Here is a 22426-nt window from a genome sequence, read left to right as displayed (position 1 = left end):
CCAAGATTCAGACAAGCAACAATGTTTCCTTCTGCAAGTGAAAAGATGTGTGTTTCAACTAAAAGTTGTTCATTAAATAACAACACCTCATTTCCATAACCAAAAGAATGTAACTTTAAAGACAATCAAAGGTTCAAAAGAGTTGAATATTTGCAGATTTCCCCCTTCTTTTTTGACATATTCCCCCTTGATCCATTGCCTGGACTAAGTGATTGACCGAAAACAGACAAATTGGAACCAATTTTGAATTGCCTTCTTCACCTTTTTTCCCTCTACCTTTCCGGCCATGAGAAATGAGAAGACATTGTTACAACTGAAAAAATTTACTTGTCAAGCCATGGATAATTCACGGTCGCCACAGACCTGTTTTCTGATAAACAAAGAAAATATGACAAGCTTCAAAGTAGAAAAAAAAAATTGTAGCTTATAAACAAATAGCTTTCTAGTTTTCATCTTGTGTACTTGTAGGTGGTTCGATCAATCTCACAGTACGTGGAAGAAGAAACTCGGCAAACATAGGATAGTGTGAAGATGGGTAATAACCATCCATGTTATCATTGACCACTTGACATAAAACCGGTATCAGAGATCGTCCCCGGAAAAGAATCCAGTCTATGTGTAAATCCTGAGTTTGTCGGTCCCAACAGAGGCACAGTGCTCGAAATATCAACTTAAGGAATTCAAGAGCTCCCTGTTTGTCACCTGAAAGGACGAAATTGCTAAGTCCCGAGAATCATCACACCTCACTACTAAAGCAGCAGTTGGAGTATAAAAGGGTACCTTTGAAGCCATGATAAGTGCGTATGAGGGACACATTTTTCCTCACCCGAGCATTAGGCCACACGTCCCTCATGTCTCCCACCACACCATGCTCTCTGCAAAGAAATAATACAAAAACAGCCAGCAACATTGGAATTTGCTTCAACGCCGAGAGACACATAACAGGTTTTGCACCAAATAAAGATACCTTGATCTCCCAAGAAGAAAACGCCCTGTCGTTGATTCCTTCTGTGTGTTAAATCCTCCACAGTACACAACAGGTAAGCTAGGTGGTAAGGATGCAATATGTTGCCACGTAAGTAAAGCACTTCGTCTACGAGCACGAGGACTGAACTCATCCATGTTAGTATTTACTACTTGGAATGAGAATCCCGGAGGTTCAACTCCCTTAAGTTGGAACGTGTGTGCATCACGTTAAGGAAATAAATAAACACAATGGATTTCTATGAATGGTAACAACAAGCGGCAAGCTGAATATAAAAGGATATAGCCCAAGTTGCAATACACGGAACTACAGAACCCCACGATGTACTCCCAGGAACAGAAGGTGACTCGGACAACCAAAATGTTCCACCTTCAATCAGTTCTACCTTCAATCAACATTGAAACAAATGTTAGCAAACTGTATCCCGGAATAATTGATCATGGAAATCAACAAAACTACTAAGATACCTTCTCCTTATCATAGAATATTGTACAACATTCATCCGAAGTATCCTGAGGCCCTTTTCTCGATATTCCAAACTGATCATAACCTAAGGAAGGTCAAAAACCAAACCCATCCATGTTCAGCATGAATCATAAGATAATGACAGGAGACTGAAATTTAATTTGTAGAACTTTTACACACTTTATAGAAGCAACAGCAGTAAAAATACCATGGAGGCCACTGTACTAGGTGTCAAATTACATTTTGCCTCCTTTACTAAAGAAATCAGCAAATCAGACCCTGTACACTAGATCAAAGAGCAAACTGATCTTTTCTATTGAAATTTTCATTCATTTCTATTGTTAAAAACTGGAATGGCTGACAAAATAACCAAATAGTGTCACCTTGTATGTGTATCTCATGCTAAAATACAAGGACCAATTTTTAACAGTAAAAATGAATAAATTTTTTAAGAGAAGGGCCTCCATGATATGATACTTTTAACAAGAAATAACAACAAAAGCTTAAGCATAAATCTGAAATTCTAAATCTCATTATCTGGTGTAGTTAGAATATACTTTGAGTGTAAGATTTATAGATTATACTGCTCAACATTAGGCTAAAAATTGGTAGATTATATACCTGGCAAACCCTGCTGAAGATAATCCAGTTGAGATTTAACGCCTGAATGCAAATACCCAAAATGGAAATGATAACAATTACAATAAAATCAGATCCAGCAAAGAAAGGACGATCCCAAATTGCTTAAACCAGCTTGAATCAATCTCCAACACATTCAATCAGTTTCTATTCACCAACCAATTGTTTTTTAATATCGAAAGCTCTAAAGATTAGCTCAAAGAACATAAAACCAGCCTCCAAAAGTCAAATTAGGAAACACCCAGATCATGCAAATCAAGAAAAAAAAACAGCTAGAACAAAGATCCAATGTATAGATTAAGAAGAGGGGCATACCTTGTTGAGTACAAAGAATAATAGGGGAGTAACTAGTGATGACGCTTATGCACAAATCCCTCCTTTTCTCCCACGAATTTGGGCTATCTTCTGATTCATCTTCATGCAGGTTGAAAGTCATTACAGTCAAAGAAACACTCATATTTTAATTCGAAAAACGAGGGAATTTTTCACTCTTTCTCTCTTTCAATCTATTTGTTTATCTTCAAAAACTACATGTTGATTGATCAAACAACAAACCCAAAGTCAAAAAAGAGCTAAAAGCAAAAGGTTGAGGCTTATGCCATGCTTGTGAGTTTAGCTGTATTGACTTAGATTGCGGAATTTAGGGGTACAAAGAAAAAAAAAGACGTGTTGGTTGAAATGTTGAGAGAGAGAGAAAGACAGAACAGCCGAGAGAAACTGAATTATGTCTGAACGAGACAGAAATCCTTCCAAGCATTACTGCAACTTGGTGTTACTAGTATGAAGCAGGAATTTTTCCACTTTTAGCTCAAAACATTGGATTGTAACAAAATTAACCCAAAAAACCGTGAAAGTATAACTGGGCTTTCGGCATATCTTAAAGCATTGGGTCTTGGATTTTAATTTTGAATCCTTTGGAGGCTTTTCAGGTTTTCAGTCCAGTCCAATTTCACACATACATTGTCTGAAAAAGCCTAGAAAGTTTCCAAGCCGTATGTTGCGTAGTGCGTACTATGTAGTTCTGCTAAGCTCTGTACTAGATTTTAACAGTAACCACTGAATAGATGTTTTTTTTTTATTTGGTAAAAGTAAGCACTATACTAAACTTAGATTATATTTTGTTCCCCATTTAAAAAATAATTGAATTACACTATAATAAATAATATTTTCATTAAAAATTATCTATTTGTACTGCTCATTTTTTCAATAAAAAAATTACAATCCAACTTTTAATACAAGATCCTAAATATGTTTGTAAATCAACTGAAAAAAAATACATGTTCTTGAGCTTTGACGGAAGTCCCAATGAATAGATGCTTAACGCTTTCTTGTTAAATAGCTTCCAGTTTGAAGCATCGAATGTAAATTTGACAACTTGTAGGAAAAGTTAGTATTATTAACCTAAAATTTAGCAGCATTGGACTTGACATACACTAATAATAGACCAAAATTTACTATCACAAGTTCTTTATTCCATAGAACAGGTCCTTTTCGTCCGTGTGTCCCAAACTACAACTATCTAATGAAGAAACTTCAGAAAAGGAAAAGGAATAGGAAAAACTACAATTATCTGATGTTTTTTTTTTCTCCACTTTAAACACTCTCCTGGTTACAAAATACAATTTAGCTCATGTCAACAAGAGAGCAAGAATTACTGCATAAACTATAACAGCAGACAGACAGGTCAAAATTGCTCCAAATTGATAATGGATTTACTTCATATCCTGAATGGTCGGTTTTCTGATTTAGAATGGTCTAACTTAGCCTTCTTAAACCGTGTTTTCTTGGTGGCGATTTGTTGGAAAAGATTTGCACCGCCGAACTTGTGCTTATTTTGCCTTATCTTCTTCCTCTTACCCCTGTCATATTCTTCATCCCTGTACAAGTTTAAACAGGCATTAGGAGATTACAAGCTTCAAACCAGACAATGCTATCAGAAAATCAGGAAAGCACTTTCTTTTCTGAATCTTAATGGAACTCGCAGTTGAAGCTCATAACTTATAAAGAATACATCTATGTTCGCTCACCATTCATCTGGAACATAACCAATTCCTTTACTTTCCGAATCATTTGCTTCTATGGTCTGAGCAGGAGATACTATGTCCATATCATTCCATCTGGCAACTGCAGCAAGCAAAACAGCCCAAAGAATAACATGAATGGAATGGGAGCATAACAAAAAATAAATGCAGATGATGCACATGAGAAATGAATTTCAAAAGTACGTGGCAAAAAAAGCTGATGAAATAGATATTTTCGACAAGCACGCACCAGCAGTCTCCCCCAGACCTTTGGTAAGCACATGCCTATTTGGAGATGAGCCTGTTTTTCCATCTTTAAACGAACCAATTTCTCTTGAATTATGCCAATTTGCTTCTAAGACTGAGCCAGAACTCCCTTCTGCTTGCTGATCACTTGCAAGAACAGTACCATTCTGATAAATCCTCTCTTTAACTTCTCCATTTATATTATTCATCAAAGAACCGGAGTTAATGTTAACATTTTTATTTGCTGCCTTTTTCCTCCTATGATGAATCAAACCCAAACTGATTGTGCTGAATTTCTCAGATGTAGATGACCCTAGATCAGAGGGAAAACAATCCTTATCCAATAAATTATCTTTTAAAAGAACATGGGCCTTTAATGTGCGTTTCTTGCTCTTTTTATGTTTCTTCTTGCTGTGCATGTGAAGAGATGCCCTGAAAATTTTTAATTTTATACCGATATGCATGTTTCTAAGCTGACGCTTCAGATGCTTCTTCGTTGGCTTTTTACAGGGTGCTTTAATTTCCAAAGATCCATTTGGAATGCTCGAAGGGGATTTGAAAATTTTCTTTTCGCTACTATTGTCTCCCCTCTCATTCAGTGTCTTATCAATGGTACTGTGGCTGGAAACATCTCCTGCCTGGAAATGGTAAGGGAAAAAACCATAAATCAATATACAAGTACTACTATTATTACTAGTGGCAAATACTGAATAAGATATATATTCACCTGACTACCGTTACAAATTGGCTTATCTAGAGACATAGTAGCCTGAGCATTCTTTGATGTTTCACTAGTAGTACTCATAGATAGAGCTTTACCAGGAACTTTCTTCACTGCTTTTCCTATCAAATCTTCTAGTGCAACAGTGCTTGAAACCTCAATCTTTGAAGCACAACTAATCTGCAGTCATAAACGTGTAGAAATTAGAAACAGGTGTCAATGCTGCCCATGACAGAAGCCTGTGTAGGGAATAAAACATGCATATTTACCTTCTGCAGGGTCTCTTTACTCGCGATCTTTGCAGTGCCCGAGTTCTGGAAACCACCACAATTGGGTGATAAGGTCACTGGGATTTCAAAACCACCTTTAGTGTTTCCCCTCTCATTGCAGTCACTATCTTTGCCACCAGTAGTAACAGTTGAATTTTCTGTTTTAGAACTGCCAAGATTCCCACCTACAGAACAAGCTGATGGTTGCAAGTCTTCACCTTGAACCAGATTTGAAGAACATGCTTCTGATGAGTCTTTTGATGGCACATTGAAAGGGGGGAAAAAAGACTCCTTAAGCACTGAACCTTCTGCCATTACATGGTTTTGCAGAGATGGCACTTCCTTCATGATTGTCTCCTTTGACAAGTCACCATTAACAATAACCTTTGGAGTCATAGCAGCACAAGTGCCTGAAGCACTTAACTTTTTACCAACGGAACAAGTTTGCATATGCTCCTTAAGATTTTGATTTAAAACAGACCTTCCATTAACATTTGCTTTTAAGTTATCCCTCTGAAGAATACCAGTAGTTTTTCTTGGAGCAGTATTTCTTCTGTCACGAACATAGAACAACATGTAAGCTTTCTGCTCCAAAACAGTCCTCTCACTGACCTGGACAACCTGTTGCATTATATTTGAAACAAATAAGAAGGCTCATTCCCAAGATCAACAATAATGCTCCTAGAAAGGAATCCTTCAAGTAATGGAATAAGAAAGAAAAACAGTTCTTCATCTCCACCCTTAAATCTCTCATAATCCAATTACATGTAATGATATAAATCTATATAGCATGTCATATTCGAAAAGGTTGAAGTAGCCATCCAGTTCTAATAGTGGACATCTCTTGCAACTTAAAAACATAGCACAGTAAGCCACGTGACTCAAAGGTAACAATGAGCTTCCACAGCTTGCAAAAATAACATGGTCAATAACATTTCAGCATCTTGATCCTTTTCCAAATAAGAAGACAATAACCACCACTCACTGATAAACCCTACTAGCATTCTAATAGAAAGAAAAAATCTAAAAGGAAAATAGTAGTTTCAAGTACCCTGTTGTCATCAAGGGAGTACCACATGCCACTTGATGTGCGAACAAAACAGTAGTAGTGACCAGAATGAGTGCTCCATCCACAATGAACCAGAACACCGTAAAGAGTGTATTTCAAATCTCCTTCCTGCCAAGTCCAACAAACTTAGGTTTTCAAGCCTAGGTTCCTCACAGCAGAATGCTGTACATATTGCATAATGGATTAAAAATCAAACAGAATAAATAGCAACTGAACAGTAAACTTCTTCCTAGGATCACGGCCCCTTAAAAGTCTTAAGAGAAAGAAACTCATATGGCATTGCATTATTCTATTGATACTACTTTTTGTGCCTCACAAAGAATGGCTTCGATAGCCTACAAACACACTCAACAGAGAAAAGTAACAGTATTCAACAAATGCTTACTCACATTGGAACCACTGACAAAAGGCTTCATGTCTAAGGTCGGACCAAATTCAACTTTGCGGTCAATCTTTTGCCCAAAATCATATGCACGAAATCTCTTCAGATGGATGGTAAGTACATGAGGTGCATTGTAAACTGTCAGCTGTTTGATTGCCTTAACTTTCTGCTTGCAGCGTTGGCACTGATACTGCCGCTCTCCTCCATCTAAAAGCTCCGCAGCAGTGAAATTCTTAAGTGCCTTATGCAAGGAATCTGCCTTGACTATTTCAAGACTTAAATCTAGGAAGGGATCAAATGTGTTGGAGCAGTAAGAACACTGCATGCATTTAACCTGAAGAAGTAACAAGAAGCTATTGAATAATGTGTGGGAGCATCAGTTCATAATAAGTTTAAACAAACTTTGAATATTTATTAAGTGCACCAATATTTCTTGCATAACTGCAACATGTCCAAAATTGTCAAGATCTGGCAGAACTATTTACAATTTGGTCAGATCATAGTTCAGCAAGAAAAAATGTACCTGACTACAAAGGCGACCTCCAAAGATCTTGTGCACCAAACTCTTCTCATAAGAGCTAGGGGATTCACTTGATACTCCTAAAGGTAAGCAGCACTTGTGCATGGATTCTAGAAGGTTTACCATGTATTCATGTGCATCCTCCTGTCGAGAGTTTCGGAAGTTGCGAGATATGCCTAACCATGAGTTAAGATCACAAATTCGGTAACTAAAGAGCAAAATGTCTTAAATCAGGTGAAACAATAATTAGCCACTAATATCAATGCTACGTCAGGTTTAAATTTGTGTTTTTAAACAAATAACTCCCTCAAATGAATTTCAGATATTTATAGCTAACAGCATTGCCAAACCTAATCTCTGTTGGGTAGAGATTAACAAGCAAAATTTTCATGCACCTCAGCTGAATATCAGAATAGTCAGTGATATGACACACAAAAAGGATACAGCGTAGGTTTGAGACCAGGTCCTTTGGTGCCAATATCCTCCCAGTTGATTGTAGAGCACGGTTAACATGTTTCTGGATAGCGCATAAGGCACAAAACCCAGCAATACGGCCTTCATAAACCAATTGGAACATGGACATAATCAGAAATAAAATACATAAACATGACATGTAAAACTAGACTAGCATTAAGGCCGGAACACCAAAACCATATGCATAGACATTGATGCACATAAATCAAAACACTAGTCTATATTGTACCGCATAACAGGAAGAAAAGAACAATAGAGAGAAAAGATCATAGTTTTGCTCACAAGAACTTTGATGTGTGCCACTTTGTAGATAAGCTACCAAAGGCTCTGTGTATGTCAGACATTGTAATACCGAATTAAGAAAACATGTATTTCCAAGGTTCTCCAAACCAGCACCCTGTCAATTTTGAAAACCCTGTTAGTGGCTTCATTAATTAAAACAAAACACCTATATTAGCATTTTCCAATAATAACAACAACAAAATCCAACACTGAAGACTAAGTTTACTAATTTGATTGAAGACACTTCATATTATTTTCAGAAGACCAAGAAAGCTCAAATGATATAAAAGAGCCATAAAAATAACCAAAAACTGTATTCTATATAGAAGCAAGCTCAAAGAAGTAACCCAGTTTAACCATTCATGAAATATCCAAAACAAGACAAGAAAAAGGATGGAATTTCAATAAATTCATAAAATTAAGCAAATACTAAACGCCACCAAGATAATAGAACTCGAAATAAAAGCTTACAATTTTACGAAAACTAATCTTCAAACCGAGAATTGGATCCAAACCAGTCTCCCACTTATCCGTCCCATCAGCCTTCCTTCCTTTAGCACTCAATAGATCAGATCCCACCCCGTTTACACGCTTCGTATCCGACCCAGTGTTCAGCGTCTCGATTCTAAAATCCCCATCGTCGAAACTTTTAAACGCATTAAAGGGCTTCCTCGCTGGATGAAACTCGATCTTTTTCTTAGAAATGTCAAAACTGATAGAAGCAGAATCCAATGACCCGTTTCCAAGATCCGAACGCTCCTCCATTTCAGCTTCGATTCTCAATTCCGAGTTACTAATCATCGTCGCTTCCATGTTAATAAAAAGATTGTTAGCCTATAAATTCCGTCCCCGTTTTCAGTTCCAACGAAGAGAATTTTTCAGTGGAAAAAAATGCAAAAAAGAAAAAATGATAATAAAGCAGAGAGCTTTTTCGGCTTCTGCGAAAGAGGGAGAGAGAGAGAGACGAAGCTCACTATTAAACCCTACAGCAAACACCCCAAAATTAAATTTTAATACTTTTTTAATTGGTTGTTGAATTTTTTTGGTTAGCGTGGAGTGCGACGCAGCTGATTAGAATTTTTCCTGGTACAACGCGTTTGGAAACAACCAATGGGGAACCGCCACGTTGTGTGGAGTTCAAAGAATTGACTGGCGTCAAATTTCCTTAAAAGTAAATTTTATAAAATCTCCGATTACAAATACAATTTTAAAATTTTTTCTTTGGTGATTTTTTTTTTGATAAATACATAGGCAAAAGTATATTAATTTATTTTCCAATATTTTATGTATTCCGAATATATTTAAAATTTTATCTTGAATATATTTCAACATTCATTAAATTTAATGCCAATATTTAAAAACAATGTAAAAGTACGATACAACCATTTAAAATTGTATTTTACCTCTTTATTAAAAAATTAATAAATTAATCTCTACATATTAAATTAAAATTTTAATTTTTTATTAAAATTTCATTCATTTATTCTGTTGTAATAATAATCAATTTACTCTTTAATTTAAAATACAAAAATTAATTAAAGAAGATAAAATACAATCCAACTTATATTACATCTTCTAATACAAGGATGTACTTGATATTTTTAGCTTAAAAACAATGAAAAATCAGAGCAACTTATTAAAACCACAACCCCATGAATTTATATATATTTCAATCAACCACACCAGCAAGGCAGCAACTCAGCATTGCAACATTTCTCAAAGAAGCTCAACATCATTGGTCTGTTGTTCACTATCAAATCCATAAAACACAAAACAAAAATCTGCTTCTACAAAAAAAAAAAAAAGGAACCATCCTCTAATTTGCTTAATCCTTGTGCTGCTGAACAACCTCAACAGCCTCGTGTTGTTCACCGTAATCCTGCAAGATAAGAATAAGATAAATCCCGACATTCATAAATACAAATAAAAAATGAGGTTAAAGAAAGAAAAATGGATTGGATCAACAAATATGTCCATACCTTGACAACTACACAAGAGCAGCCAACTACCTTCCTTGCTTTCCCCTCGGAATCTATCTTGCATAACTGCATGCATCAATGAAGCACATTCAGCATTTACAGTAATGGGTTATGGCTCTTTCAATTCGGTTGCATAAGCAAAAGATAAATAATTCGTGCTCAATAACTGAGTGATGAGAATTTACTTACACCAGCCCACTCGCCGAGAGCTTTGGCACTGGGGGCACGTAGCATTTTAACATTATGATCAGCGCAGAGGGCCTTAACCAGTTTAACATAATCTGGCTGATCACAGTCATCGGCTATAACACAAAGATGCGCATTGTGTTTTTCAATTGCTTTGGCAGCTTCGTGTAAGGCTCAAGCAAGCCCACTGTGAGCTTTTGACTTCCTAATCACAAGTGGCAAGGCTGTGTTAATGTCCATTGGCTCACCAATGACTGCTGCTGCGTCCAGTTGGGCAACCGCAACTTCTTCTCTGCAAAAACAATAAGGTAGAATACAATGTAAACACATACAGATGAAGTAAAAACTAAAAACCGAATAAAAAAGCATCACATCTTTCAAAGAAACAAATAAAGACAGAAGCAGAAGTTTGGGGGATCATAATGGGTTGTGAAGCTGCCAAAAATATATGTTGGGAAAAATGGAATCCAAATAAGGCTTAATATCTAGATGTAGCAAAATGGAATGATTCGAAAACAAATACACAAAACACAAATATAAATGCAACATTCATCATTATTTTCCAAATCCATGATTCCTACAGATACATGTGACTTGAAATTCATGTATTTTAAACCTTTCTAATACATACTTCCTGAGGGGAGGTTGGTCTCGGACCCTCAAACAGTAAAGCTATTGTGCCCAGAGTGTCTATGCTCAGTTTTAGCCACGGACGGCCAAATGCTCACATTTCCTTGGTGGCGAGACGCTACCCAAACTTCGTGAACCCGTTGGGCTCTCCTTCGAGTAAGGAAACAGAACACAGGGCTAAAAGCGAGCATAGACACCCCAGGCACAATACCTCCACTGTCTGAGGGTCCAAGACCAACCTCCCCTCAACAATACTTAAATTAAACTTTGACTAATTTATACACTACTTAATGCTATTTCATTCTCACAATTTATATGCCAAAAGAAATCAAAATCCAAATTTTCGAATTCGGTACTTGTAATTTCTAGAACAAAACAAACAAGTGAAACCAAGTATGCAGATCATCTCAAATAAAATACAAAGCAAACTATATGATCATTACAATAAAACACCACAGCAACTTATTTCCGCACTTAAACAAACAAAACCCAAAGCCTATATAATGAAAAATGCAAACAATTTCAAATCAAATGGAGATCTAAAACAAACCCAACAACCGGATCAAAATTTATGGCAAAAACCATTGATATTCTTCTAATAAACATGGCCTTGAACTTTTAGAGATGAAAAAAAGTATTCACTTACCCTGACATTTTTTGAGCTCAAGTTGTGATCGTAAGCTCTGCTTCCTGGTAGACAAAAGGCAACGAAGCAGATCCCTTTAGTGAAAGATCAAAGGGAAAAAAACACAAAAAGAAATGAAGTAGCAAGAATAAGATTTAAAGACCCAATGAAGGGGGCTAACCTGGGAATGAAAGAAACGAAGAGCGGCAACCACAACTAACCTAGTGAGTGGCGAGGAGGATCTAATTTTATTCCGCAACCATATTTTTCGATATTTTGCCCTCAAAAAAAACAGATAAGGTAAGAATGAACGAACTGCTTTCATTGAGAGTCGAACTCAAGACCTCCCGCTTACTAAACGGGTGCTCTAACCAACTGAGCTATGAAAGCTTCTTGTTTACTGGCTCTTGAGTTTATAAGATATCGACATGTACACGCATCCACAAATGAATACGAAGATCAGTTGGGAGACCATGGACCTTCTCGTCAACTTCTACAATGCGCTTGTCATCGGCTGCTTCGCAACCAGACCAGCCATCTTCAGTACCCGTTCTTCTCCGCCGTCCGATTGTTTATGTCTAATATTTAGTGCAAATGGTTAGTAATATCATCGAACCATATTTGCCATAGACAGTTCAGAGGATAAGCCATGGAGATGGAGTTGAACTCTCTCACTTCTTCAACTTTAGGTCTAAATGAATGAGGTTATATTGAGCTGGAAAGTTGGAATAGCTTTAGGAGTTAGAATAAAAGGTAGTGGGAAAGAAGGTGAGCTGATGAATGAGATGCTTTCCATTTCTAATGCCCGCACAAGGTGACATGGATGACTGGACTAGTAGACACCATTACTTTCGATACCTTCGCTTTGTATACCATTACTTAACATCATTGTTCATTATAATAAAGAAATGTCAACTTTTTTTTTAAAAATCACACTACATTATTTATCTTTTTTGTTTGTTTGATATCTCAAATCTAAGGTGTTATAAAACAGGATGAAAATTATGTGAATTATGAAAATCAATAATTAATTTACAAAGGTTACTTTTATTTGGTGGAGTAATCATTAGAATCAATATTTTTTCCTTTACGAATATCATTAATCAACTTAAGATAATTAAATTGATAAGAATATTTTACCAAATAGTTAAATTTTGATTCCATTTAACATAGTGAGAAATGAGAATAGATGAAATAATGGCTATACTAATTTATATGAATTTTAGAATATTAAATTGTCAAGAAATGAAAGGAGGATAAATATGGAAAAAACAGAAAGGAGGACAAGACAGGAGAGGAGTAAAGGTAAAAGATAGTGGTAAATAAAGTGGGTAGGGACTAGGGAGTTGTTTAGGGTTTGGAAAGACACATTAGTTAAAGAAAGAGGCTTTGCTCTCAGAGGAGGTGGCTGGTTTCACAAGGGCGGTTGACCCAACTCCTCTGATCGACAGCGGAGCCTATGATTTCACCTCCTCCATCTTCTTCATCCACAACAGCCCTTTACCGCTGTCTTATTCTTACAACTAAAATATTCCATCGCTATTATTATGGCCTTCTGCTTCTGTTTCTGTTTCTGTTCTTTGTTTCTTCCCTTCTTCTTCTTCTTCTCTCTCGAAATGAGGCTATGATGATGATGATGTCGTCTTTTGCTTATAAAAGACCAGACTTTGAAGGGAAAAAAACAAGGCCGTTGCTTGGCGGGGCAGAAACTCTTGTTTCTTGCAGCCGCCGGCCCTTGTTTCCTTCACTTGTTTGAAAAAAGGCGAATCTGAGCCTCTCTTTTCAAACCCCATTTTTTATTTTCTTTTGGTTTGATTGTTTATTTGGACAATAAACAACTGTAATATCTAGATTTATCAACAAACTAACTTAAAAATGTTTTAATTTGTTCCTATCCATTACATCTTCTTCTTAGCTAATTATTATTGCTTAAATGCATATTTAAAAATTGAAACTCGTTATCAAAATATAAACACAGAAATGTTTATTACATGAAAAAGAAATAAATTACTTTCGCACTGTCTATAATTTAAGGATAATATATTATTTTTACCTCGAATTTGAAAATCAGTTGACTTTAATATATTTTCTATTCACTTTCGCACTTAATCTTAGCAATTACATTTATTTTGATTTTTAACTTCTTGAAAAATATAAAAATATAATGACAGGAATATAATATTATCACCTGAAATTTAAAAATTTTATATTAATTTGTATATTGAGATACAATTTTACAATATTCTAATCTTGTCCATGAATATACTATTGAGTATTGACAAACACTTATTATTTATTAAATATGAATTAATAGGTATTTTATCACTCAATTATAAAAAATTAATTATTATTATTTTGTTATCAACCTTTAAATTAGTTTGATTCGCTGTATTGGAATAGAGGCGTAATGAAATAATAGAATAGAGGCGTAATAGCAATTCAATTGTTTGGTTGAATATAATGGAATAGATTGAATATAATGGAATAGAGGCGTAATAGTATTCTTGTGTTTGGTTGAATGGAATGGAGGTGTAATAGCATAAGGGAAAAAACTAAAATGACTAGAATACATTTAGCAAAAATTTGTTTAGGTAAAATATTATTGTTATTAAATTTTAATAAGATTATTAATATCAATAATAAATAATTTAATCATATTTTAACATAATTATTATTAAATATATTTTAATTAAAATATATAATTTAATAAAATTCTTAATATTAAATATTCTTATATGAATTTACTAAAATCATAATGTATAATACTACAAAATATAATTTAAAATTATTATTATTAAATATAATTAGATAAAAATATATAATTTAATAAAATTCTTAATATTAAATATTCTTATATGAATTTACTAAAATCATAATATATGATACTATAAAATATAATTTAAAGTTATTATTATTAAATATAATTTAATAAAATATATAATTTAATAAAATTCTTAATATTAAATATTCTTATATGAATTTACTAAAATCATAATATATAATAATATAAAATATAATTTAAAATAATTATTATTAAATATAATTTAATAAAATATATAATTTAATAAAATTCTTAATATTAAATATTCTTATATGAATTTACTAAAATCATAATATATAAACTAAAATCATAATATAAATAATTTAATTTTTGAATGAATGCAAATGATTCACTATGAATGTTTCATTCATAAGATCTCCCCTGCTGTAACTTCTTCCTAGATAAACATGTGGCCAATCTCTCAGTCACAGGTTAGATTTATTCCTGCAACTCGAATCAGGTTAGATAAAGATTGAAAAACAATAGCAAACAAATAATTCAATGGATTTTTTCATTAATTTTACAAATGTTAATTGAGAGAAGCAACTCCAGAAATCATCATATGTTATAAATAATTCAGCACTTATGAGCTAAACAAAGGAGCTTGATGATATCCCAATACACAGGTTTATACAAACTTGATAGCAATCTTCCATCAAAAGTGTACGGATGAAGATAAGAGATGGTGACATTTTGGTAAGATAAAGGTTCCAGGATAGCTTATCGCCCCAAAAGCGCAACACGATCCCTCTGTACTGCCTGTGTCAAGTTGATGTCAAAGAGTTCGAATCGTATGGGCATCTCCATCTCATAGAAGGGGTTCTTCAAAACATAATCTGTGTAGAGCTCATAAACAGTTTTGTCCCTGGTTCACAAACTACAAAGAACTTTGTCCCTAAAAATTATAACATGCATATTTGCAAAATCAACAGTGTAGATAATTCATCGAGTGGTTATTTAGAATCCATTTAAAGGAGAAAATTCATATTTGTACATGAGTTTGAAGAATTCAGGATCCATTTAAAGGAGAGAATTCATATTTGTACATACTTCTTGTTATTATTAATTATAACAGAGTTGAACTTGAGACTACCATGGTATATGAGTCAAAAACGAAATGTTAACAAAATATGGCCCTTTTCATTTACCTTACTTGAATAATACCTCAAGTTGAAATGCAAATCTTAAGTAACTGTTTTATTTAAACGGGATAATATTATTACCTTGCAACACCCAACGCAAACACATAATGAGCTGTAAAAGGCTCAACAATCTGAAAGCACAAAAAAGTGAGTTAAACATGGTGATCTTATAAACCTTATTTATAAAATTAAATCTGCCACCTAAGTAATTTTTACCTTGGTGTTTTGCATCACTCAATCGAGGTAAAACCGAAATGGCTTCCAGATATACAGAATGCCCAGAAATCCGGTTCAATAGATTATGGGAAGTTGTTGGATGAATACACGAGCTAGTCTTGCACAAGGACAACCTAAATCCAAATTCAAACGCCCATATGACTTCTACAATATGTTAAAAAAAGGAATAAATCCACTCAAGGAACAAAGAATATAATTGTATTGCTAAAACGTGTCTATGCGTAGCAATACAAAAAATGTAAATACCTTCAACAATTTTTGTTCAATTGGTTGCAAGATAAAATATATCAAATCAAAACTAGAAGGGTGAGGTATAAGGTGACTTTCAAAGTGGTATTTAAAACAAACAAGTGCTAAGAAGAACTGAAGACAAGTTACAGCTCAATAGACAGTTAGAAGACTACCTACACATGGAAAAAAAACGAAGAAAGAGAACAAAACATATTTAACCAGAATTCATTCATCCATCTTGTGTAAACGAAAAGGCCGATATCAAAAGGCATACTGGATTTTAACAACAACCAAGCTTATACATAGCAGGAAAGTCAGAAGAGAGAAAGAACAGCTCATTTTGGTCCAAAAGCTACCTTCTTTTATCAACCAACATTCTACCCATACTTCATTCATGGAGAAGAATAGCAAGAAACGGATACCTTAAATCGAAAGAAACAAGAAATCAAGCCGGAAATTCAACCTAAAAACAGCTATATAGCAAAAAAAAAAAAATCGGCACAAAGTCAGCAAATCAAACTCTTTAAAATTTTGCTATTTAGCCATTACCTTAATGAGTTCTTGAAATTACTAAATTAAGAAAAAAAAAATCCATGCAATAAGTATTAAATTTAAGCTACAAATTAATCGAAAATAATTCCAATAACAAAATATAGAATTTTTTATCAACTGGCAAAAGAGATGAAGCTTTTTTTTTTCTTTTGGAATTACCAGCACAAGTCTTCTCTTTGGTGAGCTTATAGATGAGGACAGAGATTCCGATAGAATGGACAGCCTCGGCAGCGACAAAGAGGTTGTCGTGGTCATTTACAATAACTCGGAGAAGAACCAATGCCGCCATCCCCGATACCACCGCCAAAAAAGTCTTCACCTTCGGCGGCTGTCGTCTCACCCACATCGACACCGCATGGATCGGCCTCTTCTGTGTCCTCGTGTCTTCTTTATCCTTTTTTCCGTTTTGGGGATTTAGAGTAGAGCTGCTCATGGGCCGGGCGGCCCGGCCCGACGGCCCACCCAAAATATGAGAGGGTTTGAGTAAAAATATAGGCCCGAAATATGGGCTTGGGCAAAAAAATGAGGCCCGTTTTCGGGCATCACTTTTTCGGCTCGGGCCCGGTCCGGCCCGATATAATAAATATATTTATTTTTTTAATTTTAAAATATTTTTTACATACTTTTTTAATTTTTTAAATTTTAAAATATTTTTAAAATACTTTTTTTAATTTTAAAATATTTTTAAAATACTTTTTTTAATTTTTTAAAATTTTTAAAATTAAAATGGGCCGGGCCCGGGCTTATGATTTTTTTCGGGCCGGGCCTGGGCAAAATCTTAGGCCCATATTTCGGGCCTGGCCGAAATTTTTTTATGGGCCCAGCCCGGCCCATGAGCACCTCTAATTTAGAGGATGTGGGATTCTGGATTTTGGGGTTTGACTTGAGCTTTTTGTTTAATAGGGAAAAAATAAAAGTGATTCGGGTGGATTTTTATTTGACGGGCAAAAAATCTGAATTTGAATTAAAAATTACCTGAAATATGGGAACTGAAGGAGAGAAAGTTACAGATCTATGGGAGAAGATGAAGGAGAATATTTGAAATATGGCAAGAGAGTTTGAGGGCAGAAATTGTGTAGAGAGTTTGACGGAAGGTGAAAGAGAAGATGAAGGAGGGCAAAATTTGGAAAATAGGAAAAAGAGAGCGGAACGTAATTGCTATTCAGTGCTGAAGGCAAAGAATGTCTATTACAGCTTCTCACGTAATAGAGGCTGAATGGAATAAGGGTGTATTACAATTACAGCCAACCAAATGTTGGTTTGGTGGTGGGCCCACCGATTTGGGGAATGCATTTCTATTCCCCCAACCAAACATACTGTTATTATTTATCAAATATTGGAAAAGAAGATGAATTAATAGGTATTTTATCACTTAATTATAAAAAATTATAAAAAAATTAATTATTATTATTTTGTTATCAACCTTTAAATTCGTAATAAAAAATTTCGACTTTTAAAATTAATATAATAGTAATTTTAACCTTCAATATTTATACAATGTATTAATTTAGTCTTAATTTTAAAAATAGCTATAAGGACATTGTGAAATTTTTATAGTTTTATTTTTATTTGTAATATTAATAGTTAATTTTAAAAGTATGAGAAAAGACGAAAACTGTTATCTTAAATTTTCGACTGTTCCTATAATTTATATATTTTGATAAAATTTAATTGATAGGTTATTTTAGTTTTTAAGTAAAAGGTTTACATTCTATAAATGCTTAGAGTTAAAATTAATGTTATGTCATTAGTAATTTAAAATGAGGGTGATAAAAAAGAAATTTTTAAAAAATTAAATGATAAAATGAAAAGTTAAATAAATAGATTATTATTTTATAATTTAATAACTAAAAATTAGTTAGGTCGCGTAGTTTATCAAATTAAAAAAATAAATGCTTTATATGATTTATAAATTTCTTTGGGCTATTAATAGAATCCAAGCAGGCCGACCAAACCCAATCCTCCTAAGTGGATTAAGTATAACTAGACTGAACGGGTCCACCTTGAAATGTACAATTATAATGAAAATCAAACGGCCATAAAACGAGATTATGGTAGGATCAAACAGATGAACGGTCATAACCTATCAAGCTTCCTACGACCTTTTTTTTGTCGGCACATTAAATGCGAGCCAGCTAAGCGATTGCAACGAGTCTAACAAAATTTCGGCTATACGAGATCTTTATTCCCCACTATCCCCTTCCCCTTTCCTCTTACGAATCTTTTACTTGAGAAACCAAACAGACACAAAAAAAGCATTTATTTTGTTCTCGCAAGATCGAAAAAGTGAAGAAAATAAAATTTATTATTTTATTAAAGTTTTGTTTGGGGGAAATTGAGAGAAAAATTTGAAAAAAAAAAAATCCAAGATGAAGATCACATCGTTAGTAGTACTGAAGTGCAACCCGGAAGGATCCGATCCGATAATACTAGCGAACGCTACCGATGTGAGCCATTTTGGTTACTTCCAAAGGTCAAGCGTCAAGGAGTTCATCGTCTTCGTTTCTCGAACTGTTGCTAAACGTACTCCTTCTGGTCAGCGCCAGTCCGTTCAGCACGAAGGTAAGTCATTTCAGTTCAACACGATTTTAGTTTATTGTTTTCGCGTTTTAAGGATAGTATTTGTTTTCTTGATGATCAATATCTGTAGTGATTTGATTTGTAACACCTTGTTTAGATCTTTAGTGTTATATATTGTATTAGGTTGTTAATTTTCTTGATCTGTTCCTGAAGGAGATTTTAGCAGTAACAGAAACCATAATTCGGATGCTTTTCCTCACGATTTATAACTATTTGACCTTGAATGTTTACTTGACCTTTTTTTTGTGTGGATTTCGTTTCTCTTTTTAGGGTTTTGAGAGTATCATTTGATTGACTTTGATGAGACAGTGAGAAATTATTTTTGTATTTTTCTGAAACTTCTAATTTTGTTTTTTGGTGATATTAATGTAGAGTACAAGGTACATGCTTACAACAGAAATGGACTTTGTGCCTTGGGATTTATGGATGATCATTATCCAGTTCGAAGTGCTTTTTCGCTTCTCAACCAGGTAAAAGAAACTAAGTGCTTCATTTCTTTCCGTTTCATTATTTCCTTTATGCTTCACTGTCTTCTAATATTTTTTACTGCAACCAAGTGAACAAAATTTTAGCTCTTAGTTCTTGTAGCCAATCCTAAATATATAATGACTAAGGCTTGTTCGTTTCGTTTGGTTTGGTTTGGTTTGGTTATATAGAAAGTATCAGTATCTGTTGAAATTTTCTTTTAAGTATGATTACACTTTGTTTTAGTTTCACTTTAAAACTTGTCATGTTTATGCTTGTTGCTAAGCACGACTGTTAGTGTATAGATGGATAGATGAATTTGTTGAGGAAAATATTGTGTTTACAATGCCTTAAAGAGTGCAAGATGATGTCAAGTGTCTGTGGATCGCATATTATCATATCACATTTGATATGCATATGTTTTTTTACCATTCTTTGCTTCGATTTTGTGAGAATTTTCTGATAGTTTGTATCTTTCTTTTTATATTTCTAATGATTATGTTTGGCAGATTCTAGATGAATATCAGAAAAATTTTGGGGAGTCTTGGAGAAATGCACAAGCTGATAGCACTCAACCTTGGCCGTATCTGAATGATGCTTTGACCAAATTTCAGGTATCTGTCTCCTTTTTCGTGCATGTTTGCTCTAGTTTTAATGTGCTCGGAAGCTATTTAAAGGATATTACTTGGAGATTTAGAGAAGTTATTTTGAAAATCCTTTTCTGACCCTCTTTCCACCTTCAGGACCCTGCAGAGGCGGATAAATTATTGAAAATTCAGAGGGAGTTGGATGAAACTAAAATCATCCTTGTAAGTATTCTGTGTTGATGCAAAGATTGAGGATTTCGTATGCTTTCCCTTTAGTTTTCAGATATCATAGCTTGGGATCTTCTTGGAATGATCATTTTGTTGACAATTCATACTCGTATTAAATCTTGGGTGTGTAACATGAAAAAGTCATGCTTTAGATTGAAATTATTTTTTCTTTGATGCTTTGATAAATGATAACATATATAGAAAGATTTGTTTATATACAGCAAACCTGTTAGTATCATCATGGATGTTGTATAACTAGGAGTGTTGTTGAGGGAACTGGTTTTGTGCTTTTTGGGTTGCATGAATAGGAGTATAATTTGCAATTTTATCTGTTTCTTTAATTCTTACTCTGTTATCAGGAAAACCAAAACTGGGTTTGTTGATGTTATAGCATATTGCATCGCCCATTGGTTAGTATCATCATGGATGTTGTATAACTAGGAGTGTTGTTGAGGGAACTGGTTTTGTGCTTTTTGGGTTGCATGAATAGGAGTATAATTTGCAATTTTATCTGTTTCTTTAATTCTTACTCTGTTATCAGGAAAACCAAAACTGGGTTTGTTGATGTTATAGCATATTGCATCGCCCATTGGTTAGTATCATCATGGATGTTGTATAACTAGGAGTGTTGTTGAGGGAACTGGTTTTGTGATTTTTGGGTTGCATGAATAGGAGTATAATTTGCAATTTTATCTGTTTCTTTAATTCTTACTCTGTTATCAGGAAAACCATAACTGGTTTTGTTGATGTTATAGCATATTGCATCTGGGGGAAGAAAGATGTTAGTAAAATATTCAAGTTTAGGCTATATAGCCGCTAAATGGCTATTTGGGTAAGAAAAAGAAGGTTCATTCTTTGCTTGTGGGATTTATTACAGAACCTTCAGCAGATTGTTTTATAGTTTCATATGTTTGGCACATGAGCAATTAATGAGTACCGTATGCTCATTCTCTCTATTTTCTCGACTTGAGGATTTTGAAGGAACATCAGAGATCTAATGACTATTGGTTAAATAGCAGCCTATTTTTCATCTTCCCAGTCGTTAATTTTCTGTCAACTGTTTGCTTTTAAAATGTTACCTGAGGATGAAATGTTGAAATAATTACTATGCTTGTCTTAGCATATGACTGATTTTTTTTTTCTTGCATTCGTTGAAACAATTATTTAATTGATGCAGCATAAAACTATTGATAGTGTGCTTGCACGAGGTGAGAGGCTGGACAGTTTAGTTGAGAAGAGTTCAGACCTGAGTGCTGCGTCTCAGGTAACACTTGCAGCACTTAACAAAATCCCATGCATTAACCATTTTACATATCCATCAAACTCTACTAATCATCAACAGTGTTTCTTCCCTATTTAACATGTTTATTACTAGTTTTCGATTGTAGTGTTGATTTTACTCTGTCCCTCATCCTTTCTATTTCTGTTTTAGAACTTCTTACTACTGTCTTCGCTAAATTGGAAAAACCATTTATGTTGCTAACATTGAACATAATTGTGGTCTTTGAAACAGATGTTCTACAAGCAGGCTAAGAAAACCAATCAGTGTTGTACCATACTGTAAACTTGCAAGAGAAAGCAACAATGTTGTGATATGGGATTCGTTTATGTTGGCCTCTAAAGTTGATGATGATTGATGACTGTAAACTTGTGTTTATAATATGGTTTTTCAAGATTGTTTGCTGGTGAGAATTCCTGATCTTTCCCCTTTCTGGGCAATTTGTTGTTTGGATGAAAAGTGGAAGGGTAAACAACTGGTCTCACCATTGGCGGTGTAGTAGATATTTTTTTCTTTTCTTTGTACGCGACTTGACAAATAGATCTTATTTCTTGTTTCTGTGGATAGTAATATAATATAATAATTTGTGTTGGCTTGTGTTGTGTTGTTTGATTAAATCTGTTATTTGTGTTGGTTTAATTATGGTTAATTTAACGTATGTTGAGATCTGTGGAACGCATGTATATTAAATAATAGTTTATATGGTAAAAGTACTATAGAGATTTCTGTATTGGAAGTGTAGGTTATATCTTGCTCTTTTACTTAGAAAATGATTAAATTAATTTTTGTATGTTAGATTAAAGTGTAAACT

The 22426-nt window shown here is 34.1% G+C and overlaps 3 protein-coding genes, 2 non-coding genes and 1 pseudogene across 5 annotated transcripts; 1 reads left to right on the top strand and 5 right to left on the bottom strand.

Annotated features, from left to right (window-relative positions):
* Positions 1-6: 6 nt before the first annotated feature.
* LOC105793009 (uncharacterized) lies at positions 7-2869 on the bottom strand. The gene is made up of 8 exons (XM_012621916.2): positions 2405-2869; positions 2072-2113; positions 1453-1535; positions 1269-1370; positions 968-1182; positions 781-875; positions 463-702; positions 7-370 (listed from the first exon to the last, which is right to left on the bottom strand). Exons 1-8 carry the CDS (start codon positions 2544-2546, stop codon positions 324-326), a joined length of 966 nt encoding a protein of 321 aa, XP_012477370.1. The 5' UTR covers positions 2547-2869; the 3' UTR covers positions 7-323.
* Positions 2870-3529: 660 nt separating this feature from the next.
* On the bottom strand, positions 3530-9059 carry LOC105793006 (ubiquitin carboxyl-terminal hydrolase 23). Its single transcript, XM_012621912.2, has 11 exons — positions 8545-9059; positions 8074-8188; positions 7762-7872; positions 7321-7493; positions 6805-7131; positions 6398-6523; positions 5347-5967; positions 5084-5257; positions 4361-4994; positions 4117-4213; positions 3530-3966 (listed from the first exon to the last, which is right to left on the bottom strand). The coding sequence occupies exons 1-11, from the start codon at positions 8884-8886 to the stop codon at positions 3807-3809; spliced, it is 2880 nt and encodes a 959-aa protein (XP_012477366.1). The 5' UTR covers positions 8887-9059; the 3' UTR covers positions 3530-3806.
* A 647-nt stretch (positions 9060-9706) lies between these two features.
* Positions 9707-11857, bottom strand: LOC105793005 (40S ribosomal protein S12-like; annotated as a pseudogene).
* Positions 11810-11883, bottom strand: TRNAT-AGU (transfer RNA threonine (anticodon AGU)). Its single transcript has one exon. It is a non-coding gene; the product is annotated as a tRNA-Thr (tRNA).
* Positions 11884-14861: 2978 nt separating this feature from the next.
* On the bottom strand, positions 14862-15711 carry LOC105793004 (uncharacterized). The gene is made up of 3 exons (XR_008198649.1): positions 15673-15711; positions 15538-15587; positions 14862-15209 (listed from the first exon to the last, which is right to left on the bottom strand). It is a non-coding gene; the product is annotated as an uncharacterized LOC105793004 (transcript).
* A 2950-nt stretch (positions 15712-18661) lies between these two features.
* Positions 18662-22232, top strand: LOC105793003 (VAMP-like protein YKT61). The gene is made up of 6 exons (XM_012621908.2): positions 18662-19038; positions 19429-19526; positions 20031-20135; positions 20265-20330; positions 21514-21600; positions 21850-22232. The coding sequence occupies exons 1-6, from the start codon at positions 18846-18848 to the stop codon at positions 21898-21900; spliced, it is 600 nt and encodes a 199-aa protein (XP_012477362.1). The 5' UTR covers positions 18662-18845; the 3' UTR covers positions 21901-22232.
* The last annotated feature ends 194 nt before the right edge of the window (positions 22233-22426 follow it).

Source organism: Gossypium raimondii, chromosome 8 (assembly GCF_025698545.1).
Source record: "Gossypium raimondii isolate GPD5lz chromosome 8, ASM2569854v1, whole genome shotgun sequence".
NCBI classification, from domain to species: Eukaryota; Viridiplantae; Streptophyta; class Magnoliopsida; order Malvales; family Malvaceae; genus Gossypium; species Gossypium raimondii.
This window is presented reverse-complemented; position numbering and strand designations above follow the sequence as displayed.

What these genes read in the sequence shown, in the direction of transcription:
- LOC105793009 (XM_012621916.2), bottom strand. Translation starts at nt 2,546, where the DNA reads ATGAGTGTTTCTTTGACTGTAATGACTTTCAACCTGCATGAAGATGAA. An exon ending in TCTTCAGCAGGGTTTGCCAG is followed by an intron (nt 1,536 to 2,071) that starts GTATATAATCTA and finishes GACCTTCCTTAG; the next exon opens with GTTATGATCAGTTTGGAATA. An exon ending in ATTGATCGAACCACCTACAA is followed by an intron (nt 371 to 462) that starts GTACACAAGATG and finishes TTTGTTTATCAG; the next exon opens with AAAACAGGTCTGTGGCGACC.
- LOC105793006 (XM_012621912.2), bottom strand. Translation starts at nt 8,886, where the DNA reads ATGGAAGCGACGATGATTAGTAACTCGGAATTGAGAATCGAAGCTGAA. An exon ending in CTTTTGTCAGTGGTTCCAAT is followed by an intron (nt 6,524 to 6,804) that starts GTGAGTAAGCAT and finishes TGGACTTGGCAG; the next exon opens with GAAGGAGATTTGAAATACAC. An exon ending in CAATTTGTAACGGTAGTCAG is followed by an intron (nt 4,995 to 5,083) that starts GTGAATATATAT and finishes TACCATTTCCAG; the next exon opens with GCAGGAGATGTTTCCAGCCA.
- LOC105793003 (XM_012621908.2), top strand. Translation starts at nt 18,846, where the DNA reads ATGAAGATCACATCGTTAGTAGTACTGAAGTGCAACCCGGAAGGATCC. An exon ending in CTTTTTCGCTTCTCAACCAG is followed by an intron (nt 19,527 to 20,030) that starts GTAAAAGAAACT and finishes TATGTTTGGCAG; the next exon opens with ATTCTAGATGAATATCAGAA. An exon ending in ATGAAACTAAAATCATCCTT is followed by an intron (nt 20,331 to 21,513) that starts GTAAGTATTCTG and finishes TAATTGATGCAG; the next exon opens with CATAAAACTATTGATAGTGT.